Genomic DNA, 24,119 nt, shown 5'->3' with positions numbered 1-24,119 from the left:
CAGGAGCTTCAGCTTTTACCGACCAGTTAGCTCAAATGGTTAGAGGGTGGAGCTAATAACGCCACGGTCACTGGTTTGATCCCCATACTGACCAGAGATTCAACTTTTCTGAAGCAGACGCAATCACTGAATTCAGAAATGTATTCCTCCTGAAAAACTTTTGTCACAGCTACGGTCCAGTGGTCTACATTACACCCATTATTGGCCTAGTATTTTTCTTGTATTATCATTTTAACCATCACAATTATTTATTGAATTTGCTCTGGTACATGGCGTGAACAGTGACTTGATCAACAGAATTCTGATTTCATTTTTTAAAAGCTCAAGCTCTCTTTGACAATTTTGAAATTTGAGTGGAGGCTGAAATTAAATCAAGTCAGCATATCCCTTCTCAAGGGGTGGGCGTTAAATGTTGGCCTAGCAGTGAAACCCACATCCCTTGAATGAATAAAAAAATCCAAACAAAACTGAATTCAAAAACTCGTCTGGAATTCTCAATAGATTCAAATTGGATTGAATTGTGATGCTGTGTTCTTACTGAATACACATGTACAAACAACAACCAAAACCTTTCATGTTAAATAATATAAAACACTGTAATTGTCATTGAAATGACTGTATTAAGTCTCTAAGTTCATTGGTAGTGTCAACACACAACCATTCTGTAAAGATCCAGTTTTGCATCTGATTAGAATTTCGTCCATGACATTTGCTTAATCTCATCACACATCTCCTGTACCACAAACTGGATGTCTTGAACAGTTCATACCCAGTACAGCAGCTCACAAGTCAGTAACTACTTCCAAGCCACCAATGGATTTTCAGGAACCATTGTTTAACATTAGGCTTTTCATTAGGTTTAAAGTCTATTGAATGTCTGTTCCATGAAGCTGGTTCAGGACTTCAACCTTCTGTGTCACCATAACAATGAAATCTGCAGGGCCATCCTTATCCTTATCATCATCAATTCTTTCGAACGTCAGAATTCTATACCGCTTGCCCTCACTGGATGTGCAATTTCAGAAGTGCCTGCCTGCTGGGTCACAATGCTCAGATCAAAATGCAGCGCTTTCAGGCATTTGTCGTCGAAGGGGTCGTAGAAAAGTTCTCCATGCGGATCCTGACCACCTTCTCCTCAATGGGTTGTGGGAAAAGAAACTTGCAGGTGAAGACTTGATGGCAGGCTTTCCGAAAATTTTCCGAGAGGAACGCGTATATTATGGGGTTGATGCAGGAGTTCCCATAGGCCATACAGTGAGAGATGATCCGGAATACAAATGATGCATCGGTTAGGGGGAACGTCCCAAATTCGACCCACATAGTTATGATATGGTGCGGCAGCCAGGACAGAAGAAACACAGCAACAACCAACATGACTGTCTGGGCAGTCTGTGGAGAGAGTAAAAGGGGGAAGTAATATATATTCATAATTACCATCAATAAAGTACAAATGTAAACATCACAATTACATTACTCCATTGCAATTATGCAAAAGGCTTTATTTCATTTCCAGGTAGATAATCTCATTTTTTGAATTGTACACAATATAGTCAGACAAAACACATCTACTTGGATAGGAGCAAATTACTGCAGATGATGGAATCGGAAACTAAAACAGAAAATGCCGGCAAATCGCACCAAGACTGATAGCATCTGTGGAGACAGAACTTGGACTTCATTTTTAAATGTTTTAACGGAAAGTTTTGACATTTTCAAAGATCTCTCCTTAGACAACAAATGGTTCAAAACTGTTTTGTGCTCATCAAAAGAAGAATGGTAATGAGGAATCATAGAATCTCCACAGTGCATAAAGACATCACCTGGTCCATCGAGTCTGCACCTACTCTCCAAAAGGCCCTCCCCTCCATACTTATCCCTGCAACCCCACACATTTACCACAGTTTATCCACCAAACTTACACATCTTTAGACACAAAGAGGCAATTTAACATGGTCAATCCATCTAACCTACACATCTTGGGACACTAAGAAGCAATTTAGCATGGCCAATCCACCTAATCTACACATCTTTAGGATGTGGGAGGAGACCAGAGCACCCAGAGAAAACCCATGGAGACACGGGGAGAACATGTAAACTCCACACAGACAGAAACCCAAGACCCTGGCACTGTGAGGCAGCAGCGCTAACCACTGCGCCACCATGCCATCCTAAGGCCAGGATTTTACGGTCCCATAAGGATTCCCATCGGCGGGTGTGATGGGCCATGAGATGTAGCCCTGATTCTACAAGCCATGCTTCCTGGTTTACACCATCAGCTTCTATGTGTTATGGCTCACTAAGGTTCCATGGCAAAACTCATTTAACTGTCTTGCAACCAATGATCTATGACCAAACAATATTTAATAGCTCTTGAAGGATACTCATGTTCACACAATTCGAATATCCCAAAAACCTTCTGAGGAATTAATTTGGTAAAATACCAGAATGCTGGTTTCTCAATAAACTGAAGATCTGTGTTAGAGAGAGCCAGTCTCAGTCTTGGCTGGTTTGACTGTCAAAAGATTATTTCCCTAATCTGTTCATTCAAGATTCCTTCCAAGTTAACAAAGGCAGTCATCACTGTCCCACCATCCTAAGTAAAGAGAGCAGAGTGAATGTAGGTGACTAACCCAAATAAAATATCAAATCTATATGAACCATCCGTGACATCTAATGTCAACAGCTTTGACATCCCTGCTGATCCTGCTAAACATACGGTGGAAATTCTCACTGGGAATATTCAAAGAACAAAGAACAGTACAGCACAGGAAACAGGCCCTTCAAGCCTGTGTGGCTCCTTGGTCCAACTAGACCAATCGTTTGTATCCCTCCATTCCCAGGCTGCTCATGTGACTATCCAGGTAAGTCTTAAACGATGTCAGCGTGTCTGCCTCCACCACCCTACTTGGCAGCACATTCCAGGCTCCCACCACCCTCTGTTTAAAAAAACTTCCCTCTAATATCTGAGTTATACTTCGCCCCTCTCACCTTGAGCCCATGACCCCTTGTGATCGTCACTTCTGATCTGGGAAAAAGCTTCCCACCGTTCACCCTATCTATCCCCTTCATGATCTTTACACCTCTATTAGATCTCCCCTCAATCTCCGTCTTTCCAGGGAGAACAACCCCAGTTTACCCAATCTCTCCTCATAGCTAAGACCCTCCATACCAGGCAACATCCTGGTAAACCTTCTCTGCACTTCGCATAAAATCCCTTAATATTCTTGTAATACATGGTGCTCTATATTTAAGAGTAAATGAAACCTCAATATAAATTAAGACTGTCCTCAGGTAGTTTATGTTGGTGGGCAGCATGAAATTCCCAGTTAAGTTCTAAAATGGCATTCGGATCCTATTGACATCATATTCATTGACATCATAGGACTCAACTGAAATAGTTAGCTATGCATCTGCCTTAGGCAGTCATCTACTCTGAGCACGCCATCAAAATGGTGATGACTGGAATGGAGCAGGAAGTGCTCTTCAAGGTGCAATTACCCATTTACGCCAGGTAAGATCCCTCAAAACCCACCTCACCACCAAACACCCCCACCCCTCTCCCCACCAAAGTTTTCTTGCAGGACAGTGTCATATCTTTATTCTCGCAGCAATTTGGGAGAGTCACCTACCACCAACAGATGGATGCAATGATAAGCCTTTCAAGGTTGCCCAAATGGTAATCGTGATAGTCCGGGCGTTGTAAATTCTATTGTCTACAATCTGCAACATTTTGACCATCCATTTCAACTTAAATAAACCTAGAGTTTTGAAATGTCATATTAAGGCAGCACAGTGGCTCGCACTGCTGCCTCACAGCACCAGGGACCTGGGTTCCATTCCCGGCTTGGATCACTGTCTGTGCAGAGTCTGCATGTTCTCCCCGTGTTTGCATGGGTTTCCTCTGGGTGCTCCGGTTTCCTCCCACAGTCCAAAAGATATGCTCGTTAGGCACATTGGCCATGCTAAATTCTCCCTCAGTGTACCCAAACAGGTGTCGGACTGTGGCGACTAGGGGATTTTCACAATAATTTTATTGCAGTGTTAATGTAGGCCTACTTGTGACTAATAAATAAACTTTACTTTAACTTTTAGTGTTTTGTTAATTAAAGTGCACTGTTTCAAACTGTTTCCATCAATTCCAATAGAAGTTCTTTTGCCTTCCAATTTAAAATTAGAATTAGCTAATTAGCTACCTCTTTCTGTCAAAGAGGATTTCCAGAAGCTAGCTGTCATTCTCAATTCTGCAAAAGATGCAAGCACCAGATAGTATGATGCATCACCTATATCACCTGTACCACCTATTGAAAACACCCGTTCACATATTTAAGCAGCGAGTTTGAAGAGGAAGTGTTTTGAGTGCAAGTGAGGAGGAGCTTGGGGTAATGGAAGAGTAAGGGTTGACATTAAGAAAGGCTTGTGTCTAATGTTGCCTGTAAGCTGCACAGCTGCAACTTTTAGAACATGTACCCCATATACTGTCACCAATGGTAAACACTGGGGTTAAAAAAACACATAATAAATATCCACAGGTTACTTTCAAGAAAATAAATCATTGTGCTTTTCTTTTGAATTTGTGCTGAAAGGTTTTATCTTCCAGTGCAGAATAAGATGGCAACAAATCCAAGGATGAGCTGCCATGATAGTTGAGGTAATGTGGAGGACATTGCCAGAATAATGTACCACTGCAAAGTTTATCTGTGTACAAGAATTGTTCACAAAAGGAGCACCTTAGGAAAAGAGTAACAATAAGCACCCGTGGCACTGCCCAACTTGTCTTCAGGAAGGAAGTGAGGAGGAAGACAAAAAAACTGATATAAAATTGTGAAATACACATTCGACAAAAGAGTTCAATGTGTACTGACAGATCTGGTGGTTTGTGTATAAATAGAGCCTTCCACACAATGTGTTACAGTACTGGCTAGAGTGAATCTTAGAAAGATTTTCTACAGTCAGTGATAACATTGATCTAGATGAAAATTGGGAATATACAAAAATATCTGATTTTATTCTGTAACAAATTCTTATTTTTGCAGATATATGAAAGAGCTACACAATGCGAAACTGGACAAAAGGTTTCACCACTCACAAGGTAAATTAGAAAGGAAATCAGGTTCCTTTTTGTGATGGGAGATGGGGGTGGGGGGCTGGGGGTTTGGTGGAGGGTGGATAAGTATGTGCAATTGCACACTGTGGAATTCTGTGGCAGGGACGTCCCAACAGACATGGCTAACAGGGCTGATAACATTACTGCCAGCATCCTTAATTATGCTTCATTTATGCTGGCTCTTTATGGCACAACTCAAGGCTTAAACACATGCTCAGAACCCTGCATTCAGCACTGTGCACTCAGGAGGGGACATCCTTGTCTCTCTTGTGCTGTCGCTTTTTAATGCACATCAGCATTACCCAAGATAGTTTGAGATTCGCTGTACACAGTATGTGTAGCAAATGTTACAGAGACTAATGTAACATGAGAGCCTGACAGGGAGCAGAGATATGATAAAAGGAATTCTAAGATTCATTATGTTCATTTTGCCATTAAGTATCATTTAGATTCAGTTTATTGACTCTTTTTATAGCACTCAGACCCAAATTTCTGTTCATCTTTTTTATAGAACCATGAGCATTCTATAGCTGAGAGGTCCAGGGACAGCGTTAGGATCATGCACCCAGCAATTACCCTGGATCCCCGAGTCAGTCAACAGCTCAAACTGGATCTGGCAATGAATGACAAGTATTTAGCATCTTTGTCTAGTTTCATTTGCAACTGCCAAAATGTTGAGGCAGGTCATGTCGACTGGGAACAAGATCTGGACAACATCCAAACATGGGCTGTTAAGTGGCAAATAGCATTCACACTGCATAGATGCTAGGCAATGATCATCTCCTTAAATCTTGCTTATGAAATTACATTGTCATTCCTGCAACAACCTGGGCTGTGTTAAGACTGTGTGCCACCGAGGGATGAGGCTTCTGGCCTTTTTTCTCATTTCTGGCATTTCTCAAATTACAGTAAGAAGTCTCACAACACCAGGTTAAAGTCCAACAGGTTTATTTGGTAGCAAATACCATAAGCTTTCGGAGCAGAGCTCCTTCGTCAGATGGAGTGGATATCTGTTCTCAAACAGGGCACAGACACAGAAATCAAATTACAGAATACTGATTAGAATGCAAATCACTACAGCCAGCCAGGTCTTAAATGTACAGACAATGTGGGTGGAGGGAGCATTCAACACAGGTTAAAGAGATGTGTATTGTCTCCAGACAGAACAGCTTGTGAAATTCTGCAAGTCCAGGAGGCAAGCTGTGGGGGTTACTGATAGTGTGACATAAATCCAACATCCCGGTTTAGGCCGTCCTCATGTGTGCGGAACTTGGCTATCAGTTTCTGCTCAGTGACTCTGCGCTGTCGTGAGTCGTGAAGGCCGCCTTGGAGAACGCTTACCTGAAGATCCAAGGCTGAATGCCCGTGACTGCTGAAGTGCTCCCCCACAGGAAGAGAACAGTCTTGCCTGGTGATTGTCGAGCGGTGTTCATTCATCCGTTGTCGTAGCGTCTGCATGGTTTCCCCAATGTACCATGCCTCGGGACATCCTTTCTTGCAGCGTATCAGTTAGACAACGTTGGCCGAGTTGCAAGAGTAGGTACCGTGTACCTGGTAGATGGTGTTCTCACGTGAGATGATGGCATCCGTGTCGATGATCCGGCACGTCTTGCAGAGGTTGCTGTGGCAGGGTTGTGTGGTGTCGTGGTCACTGTTCTCCTAAAGGCTGGGTAGTTTGCTGCGGACAATGGTCTGTTTGAGGTTGCATGGTTGTTTGAAGGCAAGAAGTGGGGGTGTGGGGATGGCCTTGGCGAGATGTTCGTCTTCATCAATGACATGTTGAAGGCTCCGGAGGAGATGCCGTAGCTTCTCCGCTCCGGGGAAGTACTGGACGACGAAGGGTACTCTGTCCACCGTGTCCCGTGTTTGTCTTCTGAGGAGGTCGGTGCGGTTTTTCGCTGTGGCGCGTCGGAACTGTTGATCGATGAGTCGAGCACCATATCCTGTTCTTATGAGGGCATCTTTCAGCGTCTGGAGGTGTCTGTTGCGATCCTCCTCATCCGAGCAGATCCTGTGTATTCGGAGGGCTTGTCCGTAGGGGATGGCTTCTTTAACGTGTTTAGGGTGGAAGCTGGAGAAGTGGAGCATCATGAGGTTATCCGTGGGCTTGCGGTACAGTGAGGTGCTGAGGTGACCGTCCTTAATGGAGATGCGTGTGTCCAAGAATGCAACCGATTCCGGAGAGTAGTCCATGGTGAGTCTGATGGTGGGATGGAACTTGTTGATGTCATCATATAGTTGTTTCAGTGATTGCTCACCATGACTCCAAAGGAAGAAAATATCATCGATGTATCTAGTGTATAGCATCGGTTGAAGGTCCTGTGCGGTGAAGAAGTTTTGTTCGAACCTGTGCATGAAGATGTTGGCATATTGAGTTGCGAATTTTGTCCCCATGGCTGTTCCGTGTGTCTGGATGAAGAACTGGTTGTTGAAGGTGAAGATATTGTGGTCCAGGATGAAGCGGATGAGTTGTAAAATTGCATCTGGAAACTGGCAGTTGACGGCATTGAGTACTGAGGCCGTTGCAGCAATGCCATCATCGTGGGGGATGCTGGTGTAGAGTGCCGAGACATCCATTGTGACGAGGAGTGCTCCTGGTTCAACTGCTCCATGTGTGTTGTGTTTCCGTAGGAAGTCCGTAGTGTCGCGACAAAAGCTGGGGGTTCTTTGTACAATGGGTTTCAAGATGCCCTCGACATAGCCGGAGAGGTTCTCGCACAGGGTTCCGTTTCCTGAAACGATGGGACGGCCGGGTGTGTTTGCCTTGTGTATTTTTGGGAGGCAGTAGAGATCTCCAATGCGTGGAGTACGTGGGATGAGAGCACGGAGGGTGCTCTGAAGGTCCGGATCAAAGGTTTTGATCAGAGTGTTGAGTTGACGGGTGTGTTCTTTGGTCGGATCTGTGGGTAACTGTCTGTAGTGTTCCTCGTTGTTCACTTCTTCACCGCACAGGACCTTCAACCGATGCTATACACTAGATACATCGATGACATTTTCTTCCTTTGGAGTCATGGTGAGCAATCACTGAAACAACTATATGATGACATCAACAAGTTCCATCCCACCATCAGACTCACCATGGACTACTCTCCGGAATCGGTTGCATTCTTGGACACACGCATCTCCATTAAGGACGGTCACCTCAGCACCTCACTGTACCGCAAGCCCACGGATAATCTCATGATGCTCCACTTCTCCAGCTTCCACCCTAAACACGTAAAAGAAGCCATCCCCTACGGACAAGCCCTCCGAATACACAGGATCTGCTCGGATGAGGAGGATCGCAACAGACACCTCCAGACGCTGAAAGATGCCCTCATAAGAACAGGATATGGTGCTCGACTCATCAATCAACAGTTCTGACGCGCCACGGCGAAAAACTGCACCGACCTCCTCAGAAGACAAACACGGGACACGGTGGACAGAGTACCCTTCGTCGTCCAGTACTTCCCCGGAGCGGAGAAGCTATGGCATCTCCTCCGGAGCCTTCAACATGTCATTGATGAAGATGAACATCTCGCCAAGGCCGTCCCCACACCCCCACTTCTTGCCTTCAAACAACCATGCAACCTCAAACAGACCATTGTCCGCAGCAAACTACCCAGCCTTCAGGAGAACAGTGACCACGACACCACACAACCCTGCCACAGCAACCTCTGCAAGACGTGCCGGATCATCGACACGGATGCCATCATCTCACGTGAGAACACCATCTACCAGGTACACGGTACCTACTCTTGCAACTCGGCCAACGTTGTCTACCTGATACGCTGCAAGAAAGGATGTCCCGAGGCATGGTACATTGGGGAAACCATGCAGACGCTACGACAACGGATGAATGAACACCGCTCGACAATCACCAGGCAAGACTGTTCTCTTCCTGTGGGGGAGCACTTCAGCAGTCACGGGCATTCAGCCTTGGATCTTCAGGTAAGCGTTCTCCAAGGCGGCCTTCACGACACACGACAGCGCAGAGTCACTGAGCAGAAACTGATAGCCAAGTTCCGCACACATGAGGACGGCCTAAACCGGGATGTTGGATTTATGTCACATTATCAGTAACCCCCACAGCTTGCCTCCTGGACTTGCAGAATTTCACAAGCTGTTCTGTCTGGAGACAATACACATCTCTTTAACCTGTGTTGAATGCTCCCTCCACCCACATTGTCTGTACATTTAAGACCTGGCTGGCTGTAGAGATTTGCATTCTAATCAGTATTCTGTAATTTGATTTCTGTGACTGTGCACTGTTTGAGAACAGATTTCCACTCCATCTGACGAAGGAGCTCTGCTCCGAAAGCTTATGGTATTTGCTACCAAATAAACCTGTTGGACTTTAACCTGGTGTTGTGAGACTTCTTACTCTGCTTACCCCAGTCCAACGCCGGCATCTCCACATCATTTCTCAAATTACTCAGTGGACTACCTGGAGGACTTACAGACCACTGCAGTCTGCGGGCAACACTTTGAGAGTCACCCTGATAAAGGTACACTCACAATGATTGCTCTTTGGTAGAAAGTACCAGGATTTTGACCAAATGACAATGAAGGTTTTATATTTCCACTCTCTTCACAGCACACACTGCCACTCAGCTTAGTGTCATCTGCAAATTTGGAGATATTCAATTCCTTTGTCCAAATCATTAATATATATTGTGAATAGGTTTGAGAACCACTGCTTTAACACATGGACTTCTCAAGGACAACTAGGGATGAGTAATAAATGTTGGCCAAGCCAATGACGCCCATTTCAAACAATGAATATTCTAAAAATGTAGGGGGCCCCAAATTAGAGCTTTGCATGGGAGCCTCATTAGGCACCTTCCATCCCTGGAGAGGACAGGCACATGCCCAGCTCTCGGTTCTCTGCCAATACCTCTGCACTCTTTCATTGGAGCTGGAGGATGAGTCTTTTTCAGACTGCCGTTTGCTTCTTCCCTTCTTGCTACGAGGCAGCTGAAATAGAGTAACCAGTGGAATAGCTGAAGTAGCTGTCTTATTACCCTTCCTTGCCTACTTTACTCTTCCAACTCTTTATTTTTTTAATATAATGCTCAATTTCTATTCCAGTTGCCATTTTTAAACAGAGCTACTGTGATTAGGGTCATAAAATCTAACAGGTTCTGATTAGTTCTTTCAACGTTGTAAGAACTTGAAAGGCTGGCTAACAAGATTTTATACACCAGGTCTGAGGAGCAGAATTAATATGTTTCACAGAATACTGTAATAAGATCAACTTACTCAATAAAAAAGCAGCATTTGTTCCATGTTAATCTCCTGGTGTGTTCAATGAACTGTCTTATAGAAGGCTTGATCCTTGGTCAAAATTAACATTGGTAGAATCAACAGAGCCTGAACCAGGCTGTTCACAACCTTAATGTCAAGCATGACCCTGAGATGAACTCCCAACTACAAGGCTGCACCCTCACAAAGACTACCTATTTCCACCTCAGCAGGTGAAGAGGTTTAGGAAGGGAATGGCAGAGCAATTAAAATCAGGGTGACTCAAGAGGCCGGAATTAGATGAGATGAGTGCAAATATTTCAGTATAGTGGGGCTGGATGAGATTACAGAGCTAGGGAGCGGTCCACCTCTGAAATATTGCCCGACGCAGCACTCTCCCCCGACCCTCCCCACCTCAGTTCACCCACTGTCAAAGCCATCGTCCATGCCTTTCTTACCCACTGGACCTGACTATTCCTTCCTGGCCAACCTGCCACATTCTACTCTCTGTATAACTTGCGTTCACCCAAAACATTCTTCACCCCAAAGTTTAGGCAGACCTCAGATGATATTATGGAAATGATATATGTCAAATCCTGACTTCAGAGATTTCAGTGCAAGTCAGTTCAGTCCCATAGCCCTTCTCTCATAATAGAATAGCTCAGATCAGAATATTGGTGTATCGATTAGATATTTACTGATCATGATAAACCAGAGCAGGTTTTGACTTATTTCTTCACTAGTTTCAGACTGGTTGGTTGGATAATTCAAAATTAGAATGGGAAGGGGTTTTTTAAGAAGTACAAACCTCTAGTGGCTGCATTCTTGTGTTATCAGATTTGTTTTCATTCCAGTTCCTGCCATGGGAAATGAACACTGTTGTAGCCTCCAGTTGTATGTATGGTTCAGGTTCAACTCAGAATCTAAAACCTTGTGACTATTCACTGATAGAAACATGTGGGCAAATACCTGTGGCAAAAAAATCATTGACAACAGCCCACTATAAACAATTGGCTGCACGAATCTTTTGGAGCAGCACGTAACCATACAGAAGTCCATTAATACAGTAATTTGCTGACTTCTTGATTATCTACCACCAGTACCTTCGTCAATTTAACTTGATTTTTTTTTTAGTTCATTACCTGGTCAAGTAACATGTAGATAAATATGGGTATAACTCTTGTACTTGCTTGGAAAATGTATGCAAGGGAAGCAGAGGAGAAAATGGATGACGGATATAATGAACTGGATGTAGTTGACTTATGCGAAATGTGCAAGGCCGGCACAGGATAGACAGAGGTGGAGAGCCTTAGCATTCAACCTTCTGGGACAAACGTGACATCAACAAATGAACAAACAATCATGCTTCAGTTAGATAGAGTAATACATATTTTACTCCACTGTTGGAAGTACAGATTTTACTCCTACACACATTTTTATACAGATTTCATTATCTGGAGAATATGCAATGCTTGCTTGTGTGGATCTTATGCTGTGGCTCAGTTTTGTTCATTTGCACTGGACACTACCTAAAAGGAAAAAAAAGTATCAGAAAGAAAGATGAATTCAAGGAAGTTATAGGGATCAATTATAAAGCACTGGTTCAGCCCCAGTCGGAGTACTGTGTCTAATTCTGGGAACCACACATTAGGAAGGATGTGAAGGGCAAAGAAAGGATTTAAAAGAATGGTTCCAGAATGAGGGACTTGAATATATAAGGATAGAATGGAGATCGTGAGTTATTCTCTTTAGAGAAGAGAAGGCTGAGTGGAGATTTGATAGAGGCGTTCAAAGTCATGAGGGGTCTGGAGAGAAACTGTTCCTTCTGCGGGAAGAATCGAGAACCAGAGGTCGACGATTTAAGTTGAATGGCCAAAGAGCCAATGGTAAGCGTAGGAAAAAAGATTTTATGCAGCATGTGGTTTGGATCTGGAATGTTCTACCTGTAGTGTGTTGGAGGTAGATACAACTGTGGCTTTTAAAATGGAAGTGGATGATGATCTCAAGACGAAATAAATTGAAGGGCTATTGGCAGGGCTATGGGCAGAGTTTTGGGCAGTGCTGGCAGGCGGGGTCTTCAGGGGTTCTGGAGTTGGGCCTGCCATTGTCTGATGACAAAATGGCCAGGTTAAAAGACCCACCTCCATTCCCAGAAACATTGGCCCAGTTCGTTAGTGGCATCAGTGGCACACCCACATATAGTTAAAACCTACACATTAGTATAACACGCATCCTCACCTCCCACCCTTCCTCAAACCCCTCACTTCCTTACCTCTCTCACTTGCTCCCACCCCACCTCACCAACATTTGAGAGTATTTGAAAAGCTCATAAATCTGTTAAAATAAACTGATATCACCTTTAAAGGAAAATCATTATCCTCAGGAGAAGGACATAAGTCTGTCAAAGTCATCAAACTCTCATTCTGCAGGACAGCTTAACAAACCAACTAAATGATGGTTTAACTCTTCAGTCTGCGGGCATGAATAGGGAGGGCTTCCAAATTGCTGCAGTCTCCATGAAAATTTGGAATTTCTGAAATGTACACTTTTAATATGGCACCGTCAACCACTAAATAGGATTGCATTGGGTTCACAGCCCACTTCCTTTCATCGGAAAAATGAAGTTGTAGAGTGAAGTAGAACTTCCTAATATCAGTGTTAAATTTGTACACAAGAACATATTCCATGACACAAAAACTTTATGATGACATTCATTACTCCAGTTAGTACAATACCAACAAAGTTATAATTCAGACTAAATTTAAAGAGATATTAAGGTTCAGTACCTAGATTAATGTCATTGCAAAACTTGGCTTCAGAGCTATAACATTCCAATGGGAAAGATTGCACTGAAGCCCATATAAAATGTAATTCTTGATTAGACAGATGGTGGTGACATAATGGTATTGTCAATGGGCTACAGGGTAATCGTCTGGATACTTGTGTTCGAATCCCACTATGGCAAGTGGTGAAATTTGAATTTATAGAATTATAGAATCCCTTCAGTGCAGATAGAGGCCATTCAACCCATCAAGTCTACACCGACTCTCCAGCAGAGCATCTCATCCAGGCTCACTCCCCTGCCCTATGCAGTAATCCCACACATTCCCCATGGCTAACCCTTCTAACCTACACATCTTGGCACACTAAGGGGCAATTTAGCATGGCCAATTCACCTAACTTGCACATCTTTGAACTGTGGGAGGAAACCAGAGCACCTGGAGGAAACCTATGCAGACATGGGGAAAATGTGTAAACTCCACACAGACAGTCACCCAAGGCCAGAATTGAACCCTGATCCCTGGAGCTGAGGCAGCAGTGCTAACCACTATGCCAGCATGCCACCAATTCAATAAAAATCTGGAATTAAAAATCTAATGATGACCACAAAGCCATTGCCAGATTATCGTAAAAACCCATCTCATTCACTAATGTCTTTGAGGGAAGGAAATCTTCTGGCCTACATTTGACTCCAGGCCTACAGTGATGTGATTGATTCTTAAATGTCCTCTGAACAAGGGGAAATTAGGGATGGATTGATTCTCAATTCCATGAACAAAAAAATAGAATCAGAGTATGATACAACACAGAAGAAGGTCATTCATTCCATCCTGACTCTGCCAGTGAAGAGCTATCCATCTCTTTCCTTTTGTACACAATGGGAACTTTTAAATGTTGATGCTCAGGGAAACTCAGATGTGCTTGTACAAGGAATGCAAAGTTAGCATATAGGAATAGCAAGCAATTAGGAAGGCAAATGGTTGTTTTTTTTTAATCACAAGAAGTTTGGACCACAAGAATGCATTAGTCTTGTTCCAATTGTAAAAAGCTTTGGTGTCATTACACCTTGAGCACTGTGCACAGTTTAGGTCTTCATATTTATACTTGCATCGCAAAGGTTCACCAGATTGGTACCCAGAATGAAAGTGTTGCCGATAATGAGAGACTGAGCAAATTATGCCTTTGCTCTCCAGGGTTTGGAAGAAAGAGAGGTGATCTCATTGACACATACAAGATTCTGAAGGGGGAAACAGGATGAACATAGAGGTTGTTTCCCTTGGCTGAGGAAACTAGAACATGGGAGCAAAGCCTCAGGATAAGGGGACAATCATTTAAAACTGAGACAAGAAGTAATTTCTTAACATGATATGTTTTACTAGTTTAATATTTTTTAGGGCATTTTTTCTTCAGTGTCACAATTACATCCTAGCAGTCTCCAAACACCATGTGTAGATTCTACACATTGCCTTATGAAATTCAGCTCCAAATCTGGCATCAACTCATTTATTGCCCCTAATAAACTATCAAATGTAATGGCACTGATTCACAAATGTTGTATAAAATACTGTTCTATTCCTTTGTAGACAAAAGGTTATGAATCTTTGGAATTCTCTACTTCAGAGTTTGTGGATGCACCATCATTGAATATATTTAAGGCTGAGATAGACAGACTTTGGTCTCAGATAATCAAGGGATATGGGAAGCAAGCCAGAAAGTGGAGTTGAGGCCAAAGGTCAGCCATGATTATATTTGAATGCCAGATTAGGCTTGACAGGTCAGATGGTCAACAACAGCTCCTATTTCTTATGTTCTTATGACTGTATTTAGGTAAATGTTTGACTGCTTTCCTGTTTGGATGTGGAAGATTGATCTTATAAAATAAAGTTTCAGAAGTCCTGAGATGCGTAGGTTAGGGGGATTAGTGGGTAAAATATGTAGGGATATGGGAGGAGTAGGGTCTGGGTGGGATTGTAGTCAGTGCAGACTCGAAGGGCCAAATGGCCTCTTTCTGTACTGTAGGGTTTCTATGATTCTATGAAAATAAATGTTTAACATGATATGTTTTACTAACTAAGCTTAATATTTATATGGGCATTTTTTTCTTCAGTGTCACAATTACATCCTAGCAGTCTCCAACACTATTATGATTCTACACATTGCCTTGTGAAATTCAGCTCCAAATCTGGCATCAACTCATTTATTGCCCCTAATAAACAATCAAATGTAATGGCACTGATTCACACATGTCGTATAAAATACTGTTCTATTCCTTTATAGTAAACTGCATTTGCTGAAATGGCTTGAAAAAGGACCATGCCATAAAATATTCACAAATACTAAACATAAACTTCATGTTAGATGTAAAGAGAATTTTAATAATGGTGCTCTATAAAAATTCTCCCCTCAGGACAGCAATTCCAGATGGGAAGTAAACCAGATCATTTTGCATTTCAGGGGCCAATTAAAATAAAATGGAATTCTAAGCAGTACTGAGATGAGTGTGGCAAAAATGGATTTGAGATTTTCAGTCCCAGAAGATGATTCCAAATATGCAGTGTTACTCTGTTGAAAAGATTAAGTGCAAATCCACACAAAAGAACAAATGCATTTGTTTTTGGCTGAAATTTATCATAAAACTGTAACCCTAGCTGCTAATATCTGGATGTCTCTTTGTGATACTAAGCCATAGAATCCATAGAATGTCTACAGTGCAGAAGGAGAGCATTTGGCCCATCGAGTCTGCAACGACCCTCCGAAGAGCATTTTACCCAGGCCCACCCCCCTGCCCTGTGCCCGTAACCCTGCGCATTTACCATGGCTAATCCAACCAACCTACACAAAAACCAAGCATGTAGACAATAAGGGAAGGGAATGACAAAAGGGAATATGAAGAGGTTCGGAAAGAAATGCGTAAAAATATGTAGGAAAGCAAAGAGGAACTACAAAATTAAACCATCAAGAAATAGAGAAAAGCATAGTAAAGTATTCTATAGACATATGAACAGCAAATGAAAAATCAGGATAGGGATATGGCCAATAAAGAGATGTACTTGATAACCTCACAGGTAATGACAGCAAAAGGGCAGAAATAATGAAGAGTTATTTTGCCTCAGTATTTACCAGGGAAGCAAACAAGGTGGAATTATAAAAGATAACATTTAAGATGAAAGGTGCGAGATAATTAATAAATGTAGAGAAGATGTAGAGAAGGGGCGGCACGGTAGCACAGTGGTTAGCACTGCTGCTTCACAGCTCCAGGGTCCCGGGTTCGATTCCCGGCTCGGGTCACTGTCTGTGTGGAGTTTGCACATTCTCCTCGTGTCTGTGTGGGTTTCCTCCGGGTGCTCCGGTTTCCTCCCACAATCCAAAGATGTGCGGGTTAGGTTGATTGGCCAGGTTAAAAAAATTGCCCCTTAGAGCCCTGGGATGCGTAGGTTAGAGGGATTAGCGGGTAAAATATGTGGGGGTAGGGCCTGGGTGGGATTGTGGTCGGTGCAGACTCGATGGGCCGAATGGCCTCCTTCTGCACTGTAGGGTTTCTATGATTTCTAAGATATTCTTTGCAACTCTCTAAGTATATGCAGCAGGCAAATTCATCTGAAAATATAATTGTGCCATGTTAGAACAATATTTTACATAAACCATACAGCACAAAAACAGGCCATTTGGCCCAACTAGTTTGTGCAGGAATTTATGCTCTACACAAGTCTCCACACTTCCTCTTCATCTAATTATATCAGCATTTCCACCCATCTTTCTCATATGCTTATGTAGAATCCCCATAACTGCATGTCATTTATCACAACTACTCCTTGTGGTAGCATGTTCACATTCTTACAATTCTCAGGGTAAAACATTTCTCCCATGGATATCTGAGTAACTATCTAATACTTATGGTCCCTAATTTTAGTCTTGCCTGCAAGTGGGAATTTCTCTATGTCTACCTAGAATCATAGAATTCCTACAGTGCAGAAGGAGGCCATTCAACCCATCGAGTCCACACTGACTTTCCAACAGAGCATCGCACCCAGGCCCAATCCCTGTGACCCTGTGCATTTATCTCGCTAATCCCCACATCTTGCCATGTCTACCTGACATGTCATTTTTAAAAAGTTATATTAAGTCATCCCTCATTCTTCTCATTTTTAGATCAAAGAGCCCAAGTCAGTTCATCCTTTTCTAATTGTTACAACCTCTCAGTTCTGGTACCATCTGAGTTAAGTATCTTCTGTACTTCTTCCAATGCACCTGTATATTTTTTATTATATGAACGCCAACACTGTGCACAATACTCTAAGTGTGGTCTAACCGAGATTCAACACAAGTGTAATGACTGCTCTGCTTTTCAATTCCATCCCTTTAGAAATGAACCCCAAGTGCTTCATCTTTTTAATGGCTGTATTAATCTGCATGGCTACTTTTTATTGTTTTGTATATCTGTACGATTCGATCCCTTTCCTGTCCTAGCCCATATGCAGCTCCTTATTTTCCAAGTAGCCTTTCCATTCTTCCTACCAAAATATAGCACCTCACACTTACGTGTGAAATTAATTTGTCCATTCTACGCATATTTTGCAAGTATGGCTGTAATTTTACCATCACACTTGCCAGGGGAATCAGAATTGGCGAGGGGCGGAACATGGAAAGGTCCATTGACCTCGGGTGGGATTTTACGGTGTTGGAATGAGTGAGGCTATAAAATGCCAATATTGTCTCCTTGTTTTCTTTGCCAAATGATATATTATATATTATGGGAAAAGATGCTTTGTTGACAGTGTGGTGGAGCTTGAAGATCTATCTACATTTTGATTGCTATAACTGAGCAAACTCTGCTCAATCGCTGTCAATAAAAGACAACTTTTATTTTGTTCTCAACTTCCTATCTTAGAGGGAAGAACAAAGAGAACAAAGAAAATTACAGCACAGGAACAGGCCCTTCGGCCCTCTAAGCCTGCACCGACCATGCTGTCCAACTGAACTAAAACCCCCTACCTTCTGGGGACCATATCCCTCCACTCCCATCCTATTCATGTATTTGTCAAGATGCCGCTTAAAAGTCACTATTGTATCTGCTTCCACTATCTCCCCTGGCAGCAGGTTCCAGGCACCCACCCCACCCTCTGTGTAAAAAACTTGCCTCGTACATCTCCTTTAAACCTTGCCCCTCGCACCTTAAACCTATGCCCCCTAGTAATTGACTCTTCCACCCTGGGAAAAAGACTATCCACTCTGTCCATGTCCCTCATAATCTTGTAGACTTCTATCAGGTCACCCCTCAACCTCCGTCGTTCCAGTGAGAACACAATTCATTTCTATTTATCTTCACTCTATATAACACATTGCGTACTTGAGTTCTGCTCTATTCTTACTTTGACAACAAGGCTTTACACAATATAAGTATTGGAATGGAAATTAAAGGGGAATATGTAATATGTTGAGACTTCTGAATGCCATTTTTTCCATGGTGGTAATAATACTATTATTGGACATAGAAGTGTAGGTTGACTGATAGTTTTTGGGCTAGATTTTCACCTACTCATAGTCAACACCTTTTTTCATTTGTGGGATATGGGTGTTGTTCACAAAACCAACATTTATTGACCATCCCTAATTGTCCTGGAGAAGGTGGTGGTGAATCTCCTTCTTAAACAGGTTCATTCCCTGCGGTGAATGTACTCACACAGGGCTGCTTAGGAGGTGGCTCCAGGATTTTAACCTATCAGGAGTCATTTATTTCTGTATGGTGGTTTGTTCTTTTGACCATAAGGATTAGAATCGTAGAATTCCTACAGTACAGAGGAAGCCATTTGGCCCATTGAGCCTGCGCCAACAACAATCCCACCCTATCCCTGTAACCCCACATGTTTACCCTGCTAATCCCCCCGAAACTAGGGTCAATTTAGCATGGCCAAATTATATGAACTTAACCTGCACATTTTTGAACTGTGGGAGGAAACCGGAGCACCTGGAGGAAACCCACACAGACACGGGGAGAATGTGCAAACTCCACACAGACAGCTACCCAAGCTGGGAATCGAACTTGGGTCCCTGGCACTGTGAGGCAACAGTGCTAACCACTGTGCACCCCCCCCCCCCCCCCCCCCATTGCCTATTATTGAGAGACTGCCGTAGAACAGGTGAAAAACGAGCTAATGTCAGTCAGTGAAATTCTCCAAAGAGAGATCAGTGCAGTGGCTGGTTTTACAGAAAAATCCGAATCTGTCCCGCATTCTTACCTTCTTCTTGGATCGTTTCGATTTCTTTGACATGTTCCTCACCTTCTTGTGGAGGTGAAACAACACCTGGAAGAGGGAGTGGACAAAAGATCATGAAATAGCCGTGAAAAGCAAGGAAGAACACATTTGATTTTTCAGATGAGAAATTGGCGAAATGGAGCAGTGAAGCGGGTGAACTGAGGCACAGTTTAAAACCGAGGCGAAAACTCCGTTTTAAACGGGTTTGGTTATATATTTCCACCTTCTATCGGTCATGAGTTCCAGTCCAACCGAGAGACGAAACAAACAAGGGTTCGAACTGTCTGTACCCTCCGTTACTGTCACATCATATATTATCTGATATACGACAAGCCGTGCCCAGATTTTATCATGCACACTTTGGAATGGTGTTGAGAGTTCGCGGACTTGAAGAACACTCAATAATTCACCTGTTACACTCAGCTAAAAGGGAAAAGGTTTTTTTTGGGGGTGGGGAGTGGGGGGTGGGGGAACAGCAATTAATACATCCTGATATTCATTGGATTAAACCTGTCGCCTTGTTTAACTGTTGCCAAGACTTTTCCAGCCCCTTTCCCCGAATTCTCTTTCTCATTAGTTTCTCTTCAGGATTGGACTTTAAAAGCACAAAGCAGTTGTGATTCGAGTTTAAGTTTATTGCCACAAGTAGGCTGACATTAACACTGCAATGAAGTTACTGTGAGAATCCCCCTCTTAGCTGGGGTTTTACCTTGGCATAGCAGCAGCAGATCAGTAGCAAAGGCAGCAAGTATCCAATGATCAGGATGGTGACCTTGTAGACCTGCTTGAGAGTCCTGTCCTCCCACACTTCCCAGCAGAAGGAGCAGTTGGGGGCCCGGTGGTACCCGCTCACCAGGCTCTGGTGCCGGGCCACGGGCAGGGCGGTGAGGAGGGACAGGAGCCAGATGCCAGCCACTGCCACCGAGGCGTTCCTCTTGTTGCGGATGCAGGGGGGCCGCTTGGAATGGACCACCGCGATGTACCTGTCCACCGACATGGTGACCAGGGTGAAGATGCTGACCAGCAGGGTGACGGTGAAGGAGTAGTGCACCAGCTTGCAGAGGAGGGCGCCGAACACCCACTCGGGCAGGGAGTAGATGGTGGCTTGGAAAGGGACGCAGAGCAGCAGGAAGGAGAGGTCAGCGATGCTCAGGTTGAGGATCAAAGTGTTGGTGGTGCTCCTCGGTCTGCGGGTCTGGGTCCTCCCCAGCACCACGATCACCAGCGTGTTGCCCACCATCCCCAGCAGGAAGATCAGACCGAAGGCGATCGGCACCATCACCACCTCTGCTCCGTCCGAGCGCTCAATGGAGCAGGCATTTCCCCAGGAGACACTCTCATTGCTGGGGCTGAGTAACTCAGTATCCATCCTGAGTGCTGTCTTCACTCTTCACTTCACACACTGCTGCATGGAGGCAGCCTGCAGCCACTTGGTAACATCCTCCCCTGTCACTGAGATTGGAAAGAGTTTATATTCCTTCCCCCCTCTCCTTGCCGTGCCCTACAGTGACTGGGTGTCAGACATCTGATCGCGGCAATGAAGCAAAGGGCACTCACTATGTAGCTGTCAGCTTATCTCAAACTCCAAATCGCTCAGGTATCACCTTCTTAAAGAAAAACTGCTCACAATGAGACTCCCCCCCCCCCAAAAAAAAGTGACAATATTGAAACGGCCAGACACGTTTCTAAAATGCATGTCTTAATCCACACTTAAACACTAATGTATTAAATCTTATCCATCGACTGAAATTCGCCACTGCCTAATCATCTTTCCTCCGGTCTCTCGCTGTGTTTTATAACAGAACAGCGCCAATGACCTGCCCCGATCGGTACATTGTCATCAAAGATTTCTGCTCGGCGTAAGAGGAGTGTAACCACCTCCCCTTGACAATCGACTGCATTCCCACCCCTGGATCCCTACCCCACCCCTCAACATCCTGGAGAGACCATTGATCACAAACTGAACTGGACCAGCCATATAAATACTGTGATTGCCAGAGCAGTCAGAGGCTAGGAATTCTGCAGTCAGTAACCCGTCTCCTGACTCCCCAAAGCCTGTCCATCATTTACAAGGCACTTAGAGAAATTATGTTCTCAAATAACAAGAAGAATTATGAACTCGTTATTTGAAGAATGTACCAGACACAAAGGGAAATTAAACTCTATGAGTCTGGAATACTTTCTCTTTAAAAGTATATTAAAAGCAAAACAAAAATCTTTCAGGCAGAAATTTTCCCATCCGCCATGCAGGACAAAGCAACCCAATTGATTGTTAACTCATCCACCAACTTAAGCATTCACTCCCTCCACTACTGACACACACTGGCATCAATGTTTACCATCAACCAGATGAACTCTCAAGGTTCCTTTGACAGCTCCTTCCAAACCTGCAACTGCTACCACCTTGAAGGACAAGGACAGTAGACACATGGGAGCACCAGCACCTGCAAGTTCCCCTTCCATTCACACACCATTCCGATTTGGAAATATGTCGCTGTTCCTTCATTGTCACCGGATCAAAGCTCTGAAACTCACTAACAGCACTATTGGTGCACCTACAGCACATAGACTGCAGTGGCTCAAGATCACCACATTATAAATCCTGACACAAAATGTTGGCTTTAGTCTCTCTCCACAGATCTGCTGAGTTTCTCCAGCATTTTCTGTTTTTTGTTTCTAATTAGACCCGAGTGCCCAGGGTTTTTTTTGTTGGTGTGTCACTGTTTAGGAACATGTATTCAGGTTTGGAATCGATCCCTACGTGAATGCAAGGGAGAGGCAGGATTCCCACTGAAACAGTTTTCTAGAATTGTCAAGTACTTGAACAATGAACACTGTGGCCAGAACTTTATGTTGCTCGGACCCAGAAGCATGTGAAATCATGCAAGAAGATGTCAGGCATATGTTCTGACATCATTGTGCACTTGTGTGATATTTCAGCTGATACACGTGCACGGGTGTCAGGAGAACACTGGCAATTAAAGTGCCACTTAGGCCCATTAAAGAGTCAATTAAAACAAGGGGGAAGACGGGATCAAGCAACTGAGTTGGATGATCAGCCATGATCATATTGAATGGTGGAGCAGGCTCAAAGGGCTGAATGGCCACCTCCTGGATCCTATTTTACATGTTTCTATGTTTCTAAAAACGATTCATGTGTTCTGTCATGTGTTGCCATGTGAGCTTTTTGGTCAGGCGGCCTTCAGACCTTTGTTACAATCTTGATCCAGGGTGGAACGAAGTATCAGGGCTGACATAACATTTAAAAAAGTGCCAGGGACTGAGGTTTTCCGAGTTCTGTTGTCATGTGTTGCTGAGAGAGCATTTGCTACATTTTATCGTCACATTTAATTTGTAAGCCGGAATTTCTCGGCTGTTCATGCCCACTGCAAGCAAGGATGGAGAATTTGGCGCTCAGCCAAATCTCCGCTCACTGAAGCTGGGCCGAAGAATCCCGATGGCAGGAACAGCCAGAAAAACTCTGGCCCAAGAGGTCTGCAGTTCCTTGAGACAGATCCACAGCAACTGTCCAGCTTGAGGGAGCTCATTCGAAGCCCTTAACCTCCATTTTCTTGACACGCACCCTCTTCCCATCCCCCTCACCATCCTTTCTCAGCATGCGTTTTACACTGGCTGCCCATTAATGAGCCAACCAGCGTGGAATGGCATTCTGAGGTCGATCGCGGCCAGAAGCACATTTTGTGTTTGCTTTAGGGCCTGCTGAGTGTGCATGCCTGATGAGTGCAAAATTCAGGTCCAATATTTCCAAAGCACCTTCGTTACCTGCAACTAGCCTCAGTTCATTAAAGAAATGAATCACTGTCTGTGGGCAGCTTTTTCATTTAACTCATCTCAATCACTTTTGTGCTGTTAGATGCCTGCTTACTGAGAGATATGAGAAACAACAGAAATGATCTCCTGACTGTCGGAACTATTAATTTCCCCCAGAAAGCAGTCTGACAGGCACAGAATGAAAAGGACACAGCGGCTGCGGTTGTGTGGACCTTTGCGTTCACCTGTCCAAGACGTGCTACCTTATGGCCAAACAATGCTGGAGCTCTCAGACCTACCTCAGGTTTGGATCAGCCTCAGGACCGTCTGTGCATTTTCAACAAGGAAGACAAAAATTCAGAGTGCAATCTGATCTGTACAGACAACTTAACTGCATTGCTGTTTTTGTAATTACTATTTTGAAATGTCTGTAATGTTCCTTTGATTGTATTGAAGCACCTCAGAGTGATACATGATGTACATAGAAAACCGGAATATTATTGCACTTTCTGTGATAGCCATCTTGCGATGTTCTTTCAGATATTTTACGATTAAACTGTAGTTTTGCAAAAGCAAGGAGGTTCACCCAGGAGTAGGCCCTCCCTGTCAGATCCTTCCCACACACTTTGGGTGGGATCTTATGGCCTTGCTTGAGCGAGATCGGAAAATCCTACCTGCGGTCAACGGACATCTCCATTGTTCACCCCTCGCCCCGTTCCGATTCCGTGGCGGGTGGAGTGGTAAGATTCTGGCGATGGAATCTCACCCCAACCACACATTGCCCTCAAAGTGACTGTGGTGGGGAAGAGACTGTTGTCTACCTCCTTGGGCAAAGAAGGTCTGGAGTGGGATGAGGAGGGTTTTATCGAGGTTCATCCCGAGCAGCTCTGTGATGCAGGACTCTGTGCTCTACAGGCTGTTCCCAGGGATACACACTGAGACAGACAACAACTGCTGCTGGAGAATCATCAACTCAATGAAAGGCG

General features: G+C 43.9%; 1 protein-coding gene across 1 annotated transcript; it reads right to left on the bottom strand.

The window, feature by feature from the left end:
- Positions 1 to 1,071: 1,071 nt before the first annotated feature.
- On the bottom strand, positions 1,072 to 20,731 carry galr1b (galanin receptor 1b). The gene is made up of 3 exons (XM_078212001.1): positions 20,072 to 20,731; positions 19,345 to 19,410; positions 1,072 to 1,389 (listed from the first exon to the last, which is right to left on the bottom strand). The coding sequence occupies exons 1-3, from the start codon at positions 20,729 to 20,731 to the stop codon at positions 1,072 to 1,074; spliced, it is 1,044 nt and encodes a 347-aa protein (XP_078068127.1).
- Positions 20,732 to 24,119: the final 3,388 nt, after the last annotated feature.

Source organism: Mustelus asterias, chromosome 4, assembly GCF_964213995.1.
Source record: "Mustelus asterias chromosome 4, sMusAst1.hap1.1, whole genome shotgun sequence".
In the NCBI taxonomy this organism is placed as follows: domain Eukaryota; kingdom Metazoa; phylum Chordata; class Chondrichthyes; order Carcharhiniformes; family Triakidae; genus Mustelus; species Mustelus asterias.
Note: the sequence above shows the minus strand (reverse complement) of the source record. Positions and strands in the feature narration are given on the sequence as shown.